Below are 13,066 nucleotides of genomic sequence, written 5' to 3' on the forward strand. Positions count from 1 at the left end.
CCTCTGTTATTAACTTATTGTCACCAAAATTTTAACAACCATATCTTAATCTGTCACGTAAGGCTCTCTGTAATGTCATAGTTCACACCATAACATCAGATTTGCTTTCAATCATAGACAAACTGGACTGAGAAAATCCTGTCAGATGGTCCTTCTACCTGTACTCCCAACACAGATGATTTCAGTAACGGGCGCATCAACCTGACTGTCTGGGAGTGTCATTTAGGGTGTCCTGGTTTGTTGAATTGACTTGAGCAAATATGTGATAGGGTTTTTACTTTCGGAATCCGGGATGAAGGGATGGTTGTAATACCACAAGTGACCTCAGTTACCGGTAGCAGATACAACACATGCATCATTTTTTCTGTAACATAAGAAAGGGCAAAATATTTGGATCTCCTAATCCATTCCATTCCATAAAATTCCCTTCTGGATGTGTAAACATGAAATGGTTGCGTCACTTTTAGCATTTTGCGTCTTGTTTATTTTTACGATTTCCTGTTTTGAGAAAAGTAGTCTGTTTCAGAACATCAGGTCCACTAGGCCTAGTGCTTTCTAAGCAGTAAGTTCAAACGTTTGAGATGAATCCAATGTACATTTATTTACAATGTATTTACATGTTACACACTCTTTTCCATACCAGTAACATACAGTACAAAATGTTATTTAGTACCATTATTAAATTATTTGACAATCAGATGAAAATGGAGAGGCCAACTGCACAACAAGCTGTGGCTCCTCAAAGTCAAGTGCGGGGAAGCCATAAAAAACAATAGTGATCAAAATTGAAACAGTTCAATATTCTTGTACAGACAGAGAGAGAGAGAGAGAGAGAGAGAGAGAGAGAGAGAGAGAGAGAGAGAGAGAGAGAGAGAGAGAGAGAGAGAGAGAGAGAGAGAGAGAGAGAGAGAGAGAGAAGTTGGTGATCACCTATCAGCAGTGCAAGAAGTTTATCATGACTGGTCATGTTCATTTAAATCCTCTAACAGGTCTGGTGAGAACACGGGATCACCATTCACCTGTGAAGGCCCCTGGCACTCAGTGGTTTACCTGGTGTGGCAAATTCTGTCTTCGTACCTCTGCTCACTGTGGACTCAGAGCACAGTTTAACTGCAGTTTTCTGCTACGGAAGAAGTTGGTGGAATGTTTTGGGTTACAACACAAGCAGAGAGAGCTCTACGCCACTCAGAGGGATCACTGAAAAAAGTAACCACCTGAGGCATTACGTTTTAGCATGTTTGCATTCAGGCACTTGATACTGATTGGTTGAAGCTGGTTAAAGTTTCAAGACTCACAGAATATATCTGTGCACTAGCATGCAGATGTGTGGTTATGGAGTGTTGCCAGGCTCTTTCATACTGAAAAAGTAAAATTTTAGCATGTTTGCATTCAGGCACTTGATACTGGTTGGTTGAAGCTGGTTAACCCAGTAAGACACAGCCCCTCTAATAAAGTAGGCAATACCAAAATGGAAATAACCAAGTTGTAATGTATTACTAATGGCCCTGTGTACTGTCATAGTGGTGTAGTGGTAATAAAGCTTTTCCAATGACTAGTATTGCATTCCACTGGTGGAACGGTATGCATAGGGGCAACAGTTTCCAGATATTTCCAGTGACTCACAAAATATATGTGCTTACGGAGTGTAGCCAGGCTCTTTCATACTGAAACACAGAAACCAGCTGTGCCCAGTCTACTCTCCTTGTTCCTGTGGCCAAGGTAAACGCTACGCTAGCTCCCAAGTTACTGTCAAACAACAGTTGTGTCCAGATTGCGCCTGTGTCATCATCCTTCTCCTTCGCTCTCTTTAGGACACCTGTTCTCCGACACTTTTAACACCGTAAACCGGCTCCCAGCAACATCCTCCATCTCCTCTTTGTTCTTCTCCTTCTCCTCCTGAGTTTGTGCTGAAGCGCCACACTGGCTGGGTGACGGTGAGGTTACCGGTGAGGTTGCCGGTGGAGGCGATTCGACTTCTTCTTCGTCATCATCATCGTCCCTGTCCCACGAGTGTTCGTCGCTAATCCGTTCCGGTTGCTGCCGAGGGCTGCTGTCACTGCTGTCTTCGCTGGAGCTGGAGCTGGCCTCGGGGCTTTGGTCCTCGCCTCCCGAGTCCTCCAGGAGGTGCTGGCTCTCCTCGTCGATGGGGCCGGACGCCGCCGCCTTGGCGTCCTTGCCCTTCAAGGCCACCGCAAAGACCACATTGTCGCTGATGCTGAGGCGACGCTTGAGCCGCGGCGACTGCTCCATTATCATGACGCCCATGTCGTTGAGGATGTCGTTGCAGCTCTTGGAGCGAGGCGGGTGGTTCTCCTCCTCCTGGATGGTCACCTTTAAAAATTGATCGATCAATCAATCAATCAATCAATCAATCAAAATGTATTTATACACCACAATATCACAACTGCACAGTCGACTCAAAGTGCTTTCGTACACATACACACGTACATATTCACACATTCACACATTGTCTCTGGAGACTGCCACTCACAAACACACAGACACAGACACAGACACACACACACAAACACACACACACACACACACACACACACACACACACACACACACACACACATTCACACATTGTCTCTGGAGACTGCCAGTCACACACACACAGACACAGACACACAGACACACAGACACAGACACAGACACACACACACACACACACACACCAGACCACCCCACAATCACACACACACACACACACACACACACACACACACACACACACACACACCAGACCACCCCACAATCACACACACACACACGCACCTTCTTCTTCTTCTTGGGCTTCTTGGGATCGTTGCCGATCTGCTTGATGATGCTGCCGTAGTCCTCCTCCTTCACCGTTAGGTAGTTGAAGATGTCGATGGCGCTGGGCCTGGGCTCCTGGGACGTGGGCGAGTGCACCGAGTTGATGGTCTCCTGGTACTGACGCAGCTCCTCCAGCGACTGACGATGGCGGCGCTGGTAGCGGCGCTTCTTCAGCACCTTCATAATAAAAATAATAAAATAAATAATAATAATAATAAAAATAATAACTGTATTTCTATAGCACAATTCATTCAACGCATGTAGCTCAATGTGCTTAGATTAACAACAATATTAAAAAGTAGTAATAAAATGGAAATAAACGAATAATAACAAAAAAATAAAAATGAAATAAATAGGTTGATTTAAAAAAAGAAGACAAGTAGAAGGCAAAAGTTAGGGTCAAAACATGCTGAGCAATAGCCCCATAATGCATGCCGTTCCACCTGTGGAACACTTTAGTAATCGTTGAAAAGTTAACCACCATAGTACTACACTATTATGACACAAAACAAGACCTTTAGTAATGTATAACGGCTTGGTGATTGTCATTCTGGCTACAGCAAATGTATTACGCCATATCTGATCAGGTGAAAAACTACCTTGTGGGCCTCCACTACCATGTACACGTTCCAGCTGAAGAAGAGAGAGAGCCAGGCCAGCCCCATGAAGATCCACATCTCCACAAAGAAGCGGTACAGCGTCGGGTACTTGGCGTCCGGGTTCACACCTGGAACACGAAACCACTGGAGTTGTAATAAAGTAGAAGTAGAAGTACTCTTACAGATGCAACTAGAAGCACTCAGAGAGCGCAGACCTCTGCCAAGGAAGCTACTTGATGGAACATTTGACTATGTTACACCCTAAGTCTTTCTGCCTTCTTTTTGTGGAGTTTCCGCAATTCAATTTCTGGTCACTAGGGGCGCCTAGATTTATAGGCCAACAACGGTGGAGAATCTTTAAAAAGGTCCTGGTTCCGGTTCGTGCTCCGGATCACCACCAGAATTTAATTACTTGTTCCTTGGGTTATTACCAACAACTCCACAATGTTTTTGAGTCATCCTGCTGACAGACAGACAGACAGACAGACAGACAGACAGACAGACAGACAGACAGACAGACAGACAGACAGACAGACAAACCAACGCGACCAAAAACATTACCTCCTTGGCGGAAGTAATAACAACATCAGTAGTAGGATTTTACATAGTTGAAACCATGTAATATCATACTAGTAGTGTTGTAAGAGACTTCTACTTCTACAACTCGGGGAATAAAAACACCCAACAGTTAAAAGTCCTATTGTTGTATTGCGCACATGACAGGATTAAGTTTCCTTGGCTTTGTGTCTTGATTCTTGTGGCTTGTAGCCTTTTAGTGCAGATGGGGTCGCCGGCGGGCCTATTCACTATATGCTGAAACTAATCAACTACATCATAACAATATTGCTATGACAGTACCGAGAGGTAACAGATTAAGACATAGCCATTCCAATTTTGGTGACAGTAAGGCGCTAAGGGGTTAAACCATGTGAGTAATATGCTTTTATGGTGTTGAACGGCTTTGGTCATTTCCCAATCCCACACCATCTCTTTCTCCCACTTGTTTCCTGTCATCTCTTCATTGTCATGTAAAATGTCAAGTAACATGCAAGAATAAAAGAGTAATAATTAATAAAGAATTTGCATTGTGGGGAAAAAAAGATCAGATATCCTTTGTCCTGTTTTGTGGCTTGATTTGCCCCCATTACTCTAAAACCTACCCCCATATCTTCCTCCCACTTATTTCCTTGCAATCACTTCATTAACATGTCCATGAAGTCAACAAAGGTCAACAATAAAATATACAAAAACATGGATAACCTCTGCTCTACAAAGGCAAAGTGCGGTAACTTCTAACCATCTCAGTTTCAATGTTGCCGTAGTTCCTGCACTTTGACTTTGTAGGGCAGACCAACGTATGTCATCATACAGTACCTGCGACGTAGTCCCCAAAGCCCACGGTGGTGAGTGTGGTGAAGCAGAAGTGGAACCCCTCCAGGTACGACCACTCCTCGATGAACATGAAGATGACGGGAGGGATGACCAGGTGCACCAGCAGGCCCCAGAGGAGGAAGAGGGCAATGCAGGAACACTGGACCTTCCTCTGCACACGCCACCAGCAGAGACAGCATTATCAGAGATTCTTTAAGTATATAGAGATATGCCAATGTAATAGGTTGCTATGGGCACCTAACATGACCAGGTTCCGGTCTGCCTAAATGGGCATGTCACAATACTAGAACAGTCCTTAGGTCTGCCTAGGTCTGCCTAAAGGGGAATCCCCCCCTCCCCCTTGCAATAATAGAACCCGGAAACAATGGGCCAATGGAACCTCTCTCTCTCTCTACTCTCTCTGGCATAACTCAAATGTCTTGGCTTTTCATAAAATGTCTTAGCGCAGCACTATGGCTCTCTGTAATGTCATTGCAATGTTGTTATGATGTAGTTAAGCATTTTTCAGCAAGTGAATAGGGTCGCCGGCGACCCCTGCTGCAGTAAGAGGCTACTTCAATGTGTAGTCAAAAGTTTTAGAAGAGAAATTTCAAAGTTACTTTCGAAACAATTTTTTTGTCATCACAAATCAAATCAGCCCTAAAAGCTCTGATAAACCCTCACACACAAGTAACTTAGGCAATCTTAATTCATCATTTGACATGGGTACCCCCCCCCTCTCTCACACACACACACACACACACACACACACACACACACACACACACACACACACACACACACACACACACACACACACACACACACACACACACACACACACACACACACACTTGACATTTGCTGCAAGTCCTTTTGTCTGAGAATGACTAAACTGTAATAACTTGCCAATCTAGAGCCAGTTTTTTTCTGAAATCCAACTGCTACACCTGCTGCTGCCGCCTTGCAATAATTGACCAGCGTACATTTTAATAAGTCACTGGTGTTACAACAGTAACTACATTTCGTAACAGACTGTGAGGGTTTAGTAGAGCAATAACACACCTACATTAGGAGACGAGGCAGTATGTGGAACAGTATGTGGAACAGTATGTGGCACAACTGTAATAATCGTTGAAAAGACTTTACAGTACACTATGACCAGAGGTGGAACAATTCTGCTAGCACTTTAGAGTTTAAGGCAAAATTGTATGAGGGCAATTGTGTTGTGTGCATGTTGCAAGTGGGCCTTTCATGATAATCACAGGAGTAGTTAACTCACGTGTTGCCCTTGTGCAGCAGCAGAAATAGATGCTATAGGTCCGGACGACCGGAGAACAGTATGCCTCCAGCACCTTCGGCTGGGGCGGAGCAGAGGCATAATAACTCACTAGTTAATAACAAGAGGCGGGAAGCCGATGGGGACAGGCACACAGGTCAGTGGTCCCAGGGCCAGGGAGAGGGAGGCCCCACAATTGGTCTTGGAAATTTGTCTTGGTCATACATATACACAGTCAAAAAAACAGTGTCAATTCAACTCTTGGGGAGTCGATTTAACACTCTCTAGAGTGTATTTGCTCCCAAAGTACTCTCTAAGAAGTGTTGAATTAACACTGCATATTATACTGTGTGTGTAGTTGGCGTATAACACACAACACACGACTCCACAAAATGTGTGGATGTGTGTGTATGTGTATCTTGCGCTTTGAGTCAACTTCATATTAGTTGTGATACTGCTCTATACATGTTGTATTGTATACTCACCGGTGTGAGGCCCTTGTGCAGCAGCACCTGGCTGAGGCGTTTGGTGCGGCCGCTGAAGAAGGTGCCCACCTCGCTGACCCAGGTCAGACACAAGGGGATGCCACACAGGCCGTACAGGATACAGAACACACGGCCCCCCACCGTCTTAGGGGCCACGTTGCCATAGCCTGGGGACCCATGCATACACAAAGAAGAAGTACAAATGACAAACAAACAAACAAACAATCAAAAACATGTTTGATATGAACATCCAGGGGGTATTAAAGTGATAAACCTGGTTAAATTAGGTTTGCATCTGCACCTGCACCTGCACCTGCTGTTCTGTATATTTCAGTGGTGTAGTCTACGTAGAACGCGGGTATACGGAGTATACCCACTTCTAAATTTCAGGGATTTCAGTATACCCACTTAAAAATTGATTGATCCATTGTTTTGAATAGCACAAATATATACAGTATACCCACTTCAAAAAATGCTCAAATATACAGTATGCCCACCATAAAAAAGTAGACTACACCACTGGTATATTTTCTTGTGCACGTGTATCTGCTAGTGATGTTGGCTATGATTATGTCCTCGTTTGTAAGTTGGTTTGGTTATAAAGCGTCTGCCAAATGCAATGTAATGTAATGTGTGTGTAATGTAAATTTAACCTGCAGGAAGTGGTAAGCCTGTTAATAGATAGCCCACGTGTGTCATTTAGTTAATAAAATGAGGACTCCAGGCTCTTCTATTAGATGATTTACCATCCCCCCTTGTACAAGTGTATTTCACTTCTGGGCCACTGGGTATGTTGTGTGGACTGTGAACTACACCTGTTTATTTCCAATTCGTTTGGTTGTGTGTTAAAGGGGTATGCCACTATTTTGGGGCTTAATACAGTTAAAATCGTTGGCTGGGGTTTATTAAGGTGGAAAAGTGTCTTATTTCTAATGTTAAGCGTTGTCTTGTTTTAAGACAAGTTAAAAGAGGGAATATGTCGCTAAGCTAGTGAAAGTCAATGTATCCGTGTAGCATTGTAGCATGCTACATGGATACATTGACTTTCATTAGCTTAGCGACATATTCCCTCTTTTAACTTGTCTTAAAGCAAGACAACGCTTAACATGAAAAATAAGACACTTTTCCACCTTTATAAACCCCAGCCAACGATTTTAACTGTATTAAGCCCCAAAATAGTGGCATACCCCTTTAATGGTATTGCCAAAACACCGGTTAGCCTATGCTCTTTTACAGCACATCATATTATTGTAAAATATGTGTTCACCTATTGTTGTTATCACGGTAGCCGCGAATATGACGGAGTTCTCCCAGTTCCAGTTGTTGAAGGAGTTATTACTGGCAACAGATACGCCTCTTCCAGCTGCCTGTGTCACCGTCTGGGAAAGATGGAAATTAGCAACCGACTAAATCGTGCATGCAAGCAAAACACAGGAAGAGCGTATGCATCTCTTCGGACATGCATGTAGAATCCATGAGATTTCCTCCTAGTGTAACCTTTAACATTTCATGCGTAATAGCTCTATACCGTGGGACGCATGACAAGCATACACTTCAAGGAAGGATGCTTGGATGGATTTGAGCTAGATATTTCACTACCATGTCTATTTTTGGAATACCAGTCTTCCTGAAGGCTCCTGCCAATATTCTCGTCTGTCCGTTCCATTAGAAGACCACTGCCAAGTGCGCCCTTGACACTTCAAGGAAAGCGCGTTTCACAATACTTGTTGACGTAAACTCCCCTTGCACGCCCTAAGCAAATTCCTGTGGTGTGTGTGTGTGAGTGTGTCTTGTCCTCGCTGGCTTTCTCAAAGGGAAACAAAAACACGCCCAGTCACACTAATCCTGCCTGGAGTTTGGGCAGGTCTGAGCAGGGCTGCTGAGTAGCGCTCCCGACCGGCCAACCCTCGACTGGCGCACCTTGGAAGGAGCCCGTTGAACTTGTTCAAAGTGTTGTTAATTGTTATCTCAAAATATGGTTATTTCAAAAATCTATGATCAAACACTCGCAAATATATCCACGTTCTTCTTTACACACACGAAGGTAAACATCTGTATTCAAATACATTCCTAGTCTGTGTTGACTTTTCTCAGGCTTGGCCGGCGCACAATGTGAGAAACCCGATAAGGAACTCCAGCCTTTTCAATTTGAGCTACCATATTGGTCTATATCTGGTTGGCTCTTTCCCCAAAAGGCTGACGACCGCACTATCTGCATTTGTTCTCCCTTCCTTTCCATAGCTGTACGCGCTAAGTATAAACAGAGGACAGTCAAAACATAGTAGGCTATAGGGCATATACTTAAGCCGCATAGTCTGCAATCTGAACATGCAATAGATCCACTTTTAGGAACTTATTCTAGCCTATTTCAAGGAGACGCATGTTATCACTAGTAGACCATTGTCTTTACAAGTTTACGATTTTATATTTTATGGAAAAAATTACTTTATTGGAAGCAACTCAGAGAAAATTCTGAAAAGAGGGGGAAGACACCTACCTGCACGATGTATTCTAGGTCGTCCTTGGTCAAACACTTGTACTTTTTGAGAAGTTCTGCCTTTGCAACACTGTAGTCAGATACTGCTAACTTCCAGTACGGCTCCTCCAAAATCTGAAATATCGCGGCTCCAATTGACAGGTAAAATATGATACCTGAAGTTAGTATGGGTCCCTTATCCGCCATAAGATCTGAAGTAGTCAGCCCAATGGACACGTCGTGTTCATATCAACAGCATTCATTGGTTGGTGATAACTTCAAATCTAAGTTTCCCAAACGTTCAACAGATGAATTGGGCTACCGCGCGTCATGTAATCGCCCCCAAGATGTCCAGTCCACAAGTTTGTAATGTCTGGGTTACTCCATGCGAAAAAGAGGAAATGAAATCCCAGTGAACCACCCACATAGGTGAGCTCCCTTCACCCTACCCGCAAACACTTTAGCGAACTACCTCGCAACAACGTGCCATTCAAACTGTTGTTGTCTGTTTAAAAATACCCTTTTACATTATTCACAGAGCTTGAATTGCTCGTATTTCTGAATTTCACCACACCTGCTTCAGGCGTGGGTCGGGTTGTTGAAAGACCGACACGGAGCAAGTTTACGCACGACAACAGTAGCCTACACAATAATCTTTACACAAAGCGTCTTAATGAGAATGAAGTGTGGGTAGCTACATTTCATTAACTTATAGGACTGTAAACCTCCTTAGAGTATCCACGACCACTGTTCCAACAGAATCACTGAAGTCTGTATCCAAATGGTTTTGTGTATAATGATGAGCTACTACTGTATGACTAAGGCGTTTATTGTTTCCTGGGTGTGTATTTAGTGTTGGACATGATGTAGGCCTACACTAATATAGGCTACAATGCCACACCTTTCCAAACAATATCAATTTAATTTAATACAATTTTTCATCAGCTTGTCTCAGTGGAAGGTGGATTTATACTCTACATTAAACTGCATAGGAGTTTTCTGCATTTGACACAGACAGCCCCAAGTGTATTTGTAAAATATATATATATATATATTTATAAATAAATATATATAAATAAATAAAGTCCAACGTTGATTCCGTCTTGCCTGTTTATAATCTAGTGGAATAATTGTTTTCAAGGGCAATCAGGGCAGAGCATACACACAAGCTGGCAAATGGCAGTGTTTCAGACTTCAGTAAATGGGTGTGCACTATATAGTAATGGTAAAAGTATGGTAAAAGTTCTTTTGACTTTTTATTTTATGTGTGGGCATGTTTCACTACCAAAATGAAAATGAAGTGAAAACATGTGATTTTCCCCCCCCCTTGTCCTTGTCTTGTTTGTCCAGCTGCATAGATTTGCTGTTGGTAGAGTAACCCAGCTATTTATTCATTTTAAATCACACGCTATCCCTTGTGATGCCTAATGTCATGTGCAGGCAATATAGACAGGCCCTTTAAGGGAAAGCAGCCTTGGATTGCAGACAGCTTCGCCTCAAGATAACCCCTTGCCCTGCTTAACTTGCTGGCTGCTCAGCATGAGGCCAAATGTGCTCTTTTCGTTTTTCCTCCTTGTCTGAGAAACAGAAGTTCAGAACTCTGTCACAGTGCCCTCTTTGGGCCCACCAGCGGGCCATTTCACTCTTTGCTGAAAAGACCTCATGCTGAAAACTACATCATACCAGTATGGATATGACATTACAGAGAGCCTGAAGTATCTGATTAAGACTTACTCATTAAGTCATTTAACATTGCCTCATTCTGATGACAGGTTATAACAGAAGCTCTGTGCAAAGTTAAATTTCAATAAAGTTTTAAATGTTTGCTTATGCCTATACCTGACATACAATTTAAAATAATGGTCTGCAATTGCTTCTTTATTTGAGATACATGACCAGTGCTGACATGCACCTCTCCCCTCTGACTCTCTGTGGTTCCCACAGAGCTTATAGTCTTTGCCCAACAGGCCACCACAGTTTCTGGTCTTTTAGAAGCTGTTTACTCATATATGGATATTTTTGAAAACGCATTGATTTTTGCCTCTTGTTTACACGTTAAAAGAGCTTTAGTAAGAGGATTTCACAACTCTTTTTTAAAATATACAATTGAGAAGGCTAAAACACATTGTCATGATGGGGTTTTTGTTTTTATCCACAAGTCATGTTAATGTGTAATTAATCAGGGAAAAACGTATTCACATTTAAAAGTATCGGCATGTGTGCAACCAGCTCCTTAAACTTTCGAAGAGTTGTCCTGATCTGTATGGTCATTGCAAGTAGGGTTGCAACCTTTGTCTGAAATCAATCATGGACATTTTGACAGCCAAACCTGACGCCCCTTTATCTTATCAACAATAGCCTTCTTCATGGAGTGTCCAGGGGACTTCTTCCCCCCTGGCAGAGACCATCAAAAGAAGAGACAATCCGGTAAAACCAGGATAGGTGGCCACACTAATAGCAAGCACAGCAGGTTGTTCTTGATTCTCACATTCCCAATTCATTCTTCCCACTTTGTGTTAGATGTAACAGAGATGGATTTGTTTTGGTACGTAGGCCTACATTAAGGTTTTAAAAAGTATCCCAATTTTGAATGACGACTGATAGATTGAAGGCAGACAGTAATGTCACATCTATTTTTTTGTAACCATAGTGATCCAGTAAAGTATTGGTAACTCACTCACTTTGTGTTTTATTACTTGAGGAGAGACTGCATTTGTCCAGTACGGAAATTCTCACAAAGGGCATGCTAAGACTAAAAGACTAGAGGTGCTACTGTACGGTTCAGTGGAATTTCATTCAAATCTACAGCAAGCCTTACAGCATTACTGTACTGTAAATTTTTAGCCTGGAAAACCAGCGCCAACTGCTAAATTAGACATCCAATCCATTTAGGCTGGTTTATCAGGCTAGTAAATTTTGGCTAGTAAGCAACATTTCTCGACATTAAACCTCCTGCTACTGTGTGATTATGTCACAATTTTGGAAGAATCATCAAGCACAGTCCAGTATTTGAAATGTGAACAATTTGTTTGTAATCTGATGTATTTTGAACTTGTACACGGCAAGTCTTTCTATTTCCAATTGAAAGTTATAAATGTTTTAAGAAAGGAGAAGTGAGCTGAGTAGTGAAAGACATCAACATCTGCAGACATTTGGTGGTCCATGTTCATTCCAGAACCCCGCACTCCCTCCCTCCCTAAGCCGTCTGCTATAGGGGGTGGTGAGGTGAGATCATGTTTATTTCAAGGGAATTTCCATCCTGCAAGCTTTTATTATAGTAAGCAGTTTACGCAATGCTACACAAACACATTAAGAAAAACACATTTCTTTACCTTTAACCATCAACCAATGGCCAACACAAATATCTTTATTATAAACAGTATCCATATGCATGTATCTTCCTCAATAAATATTTCCTTTCATGGTACATTTGTGACATTTGCAGCCACACACCTGCAGGTGCATCTACACTGTATTCCCCAACAGTACAATGAACTAGAAAAGTTTACGCTGTAGTACTCAATATAGCAAAAATGTCCAGATGACATAAGCTACACATTTTAGGTGTTCTCAACAGGTTTTCAGGTACCAATAAATTAACTCTGGTTGGCATTGTGTTTTTAAGTACAACTGACATCCTAACACAATGTATTTGAGTTTGTAAATTGGAACTCTATCTGGCTTATGAGTGGTTAGATGTCTTGACAACAGCTGAGGCGACCATGGAGTAGTGGTTAAACAGCTGGTCTTCAACCTCAAAGGTTGCAAGTTCAATCCCCAACATGGAGATAACCTTACCTACTTCCTGGAACATGGAATGAAAATGTTCAGATGGCCACCAGACTCATGACTCCAGCTTAATTAGCAATATTTTTCACATTTAGTTTTGAGCGAAATTACAAAAGAAAAAGGCTTCGGTAAAGCAAGACAATGTTTGAGTTGCTGTGGTCTGGATAGGGGAATGGCCACAAGATCAGAGGATTGCAGGTTTGAATCCTGTATTACCAATAAAAAACACTCAAGTAGATATTTATTG

At 42.5% G+C, this 13,066-nt stretch overlaps 1 protein-coding gene across 1 annotated transcript; it reads right to left on the minus strand.

The window, feature by feature from the left end:
- Nucleotides 1–877: 877 nt before the first annotated feature.
- Nucleotides 878–9,528, minus strand: kcnk5b (potassium channel, subfamily K, member 5b). The gene is made up of 7 exons (XM_063222283.1): nt 9,052–9,528; nt 7,822–7,933; nt 6,555–6,721; nt 4,794–4,962; nt 3,420–3,547; nt 2,779–2,997; nt 878–2,331 (listed from the first exon to the last, which is right to left on the minus strand). Exons 1-7 carry the CDS (start codon nt 9,235–9,237, stop codon nt 1,786–1,788), a joined length of 1,527 nt encoding a protein of 508 aa, XP_063078353.1. The 5' UTR covers nt 9,238–9,528; the 3' UTR covers nt 878–1,785.
- Between the last annotated feature and the right edge of the window lie 3,538 nt (nt 9,529–13,066).

This window comes from Engraulis encrasicolus, chromosome 18 (genome assembly GCF_034702125.1).
Source record: "Engraulis encrasicolus isolate BLACKSEA-1 chromosome 18, IST_EnEncr_1.0, whole genome shotgun sequence".
In the NCBI taxonomy this organism is placed as follows: Eukaryota; Metazoa; Chordata; class Actinopteri; order Clupeiformes; family Engraulidae; genus Engraulis; species Engraulis encrasicolus.

Bases quoted from the DNA above. Each gene is read 5' to 3' on its own strand.
- kcnk5b (XM_063222283.1), bottom strand. From the start codon at position 9,237: ATGGCGGATAAGGGACCCATACTAACTTCAGGTATCATATTTTACCTG. The intron at 6,722-7,821 runs GTGAACACATAT...ATGGGTCCCCAG, and splicing joins TACCGTGATAACAACAATAG to GCTATGGCAACGTGGCCCCT. The intron at 3,548-4,793 runs GTACTGTATGAT...TTCGTGTTCCAG, and splicing joins CTTTGGGGACTACGTCGCAG to GTGTGAACCCGGACGCCAAG.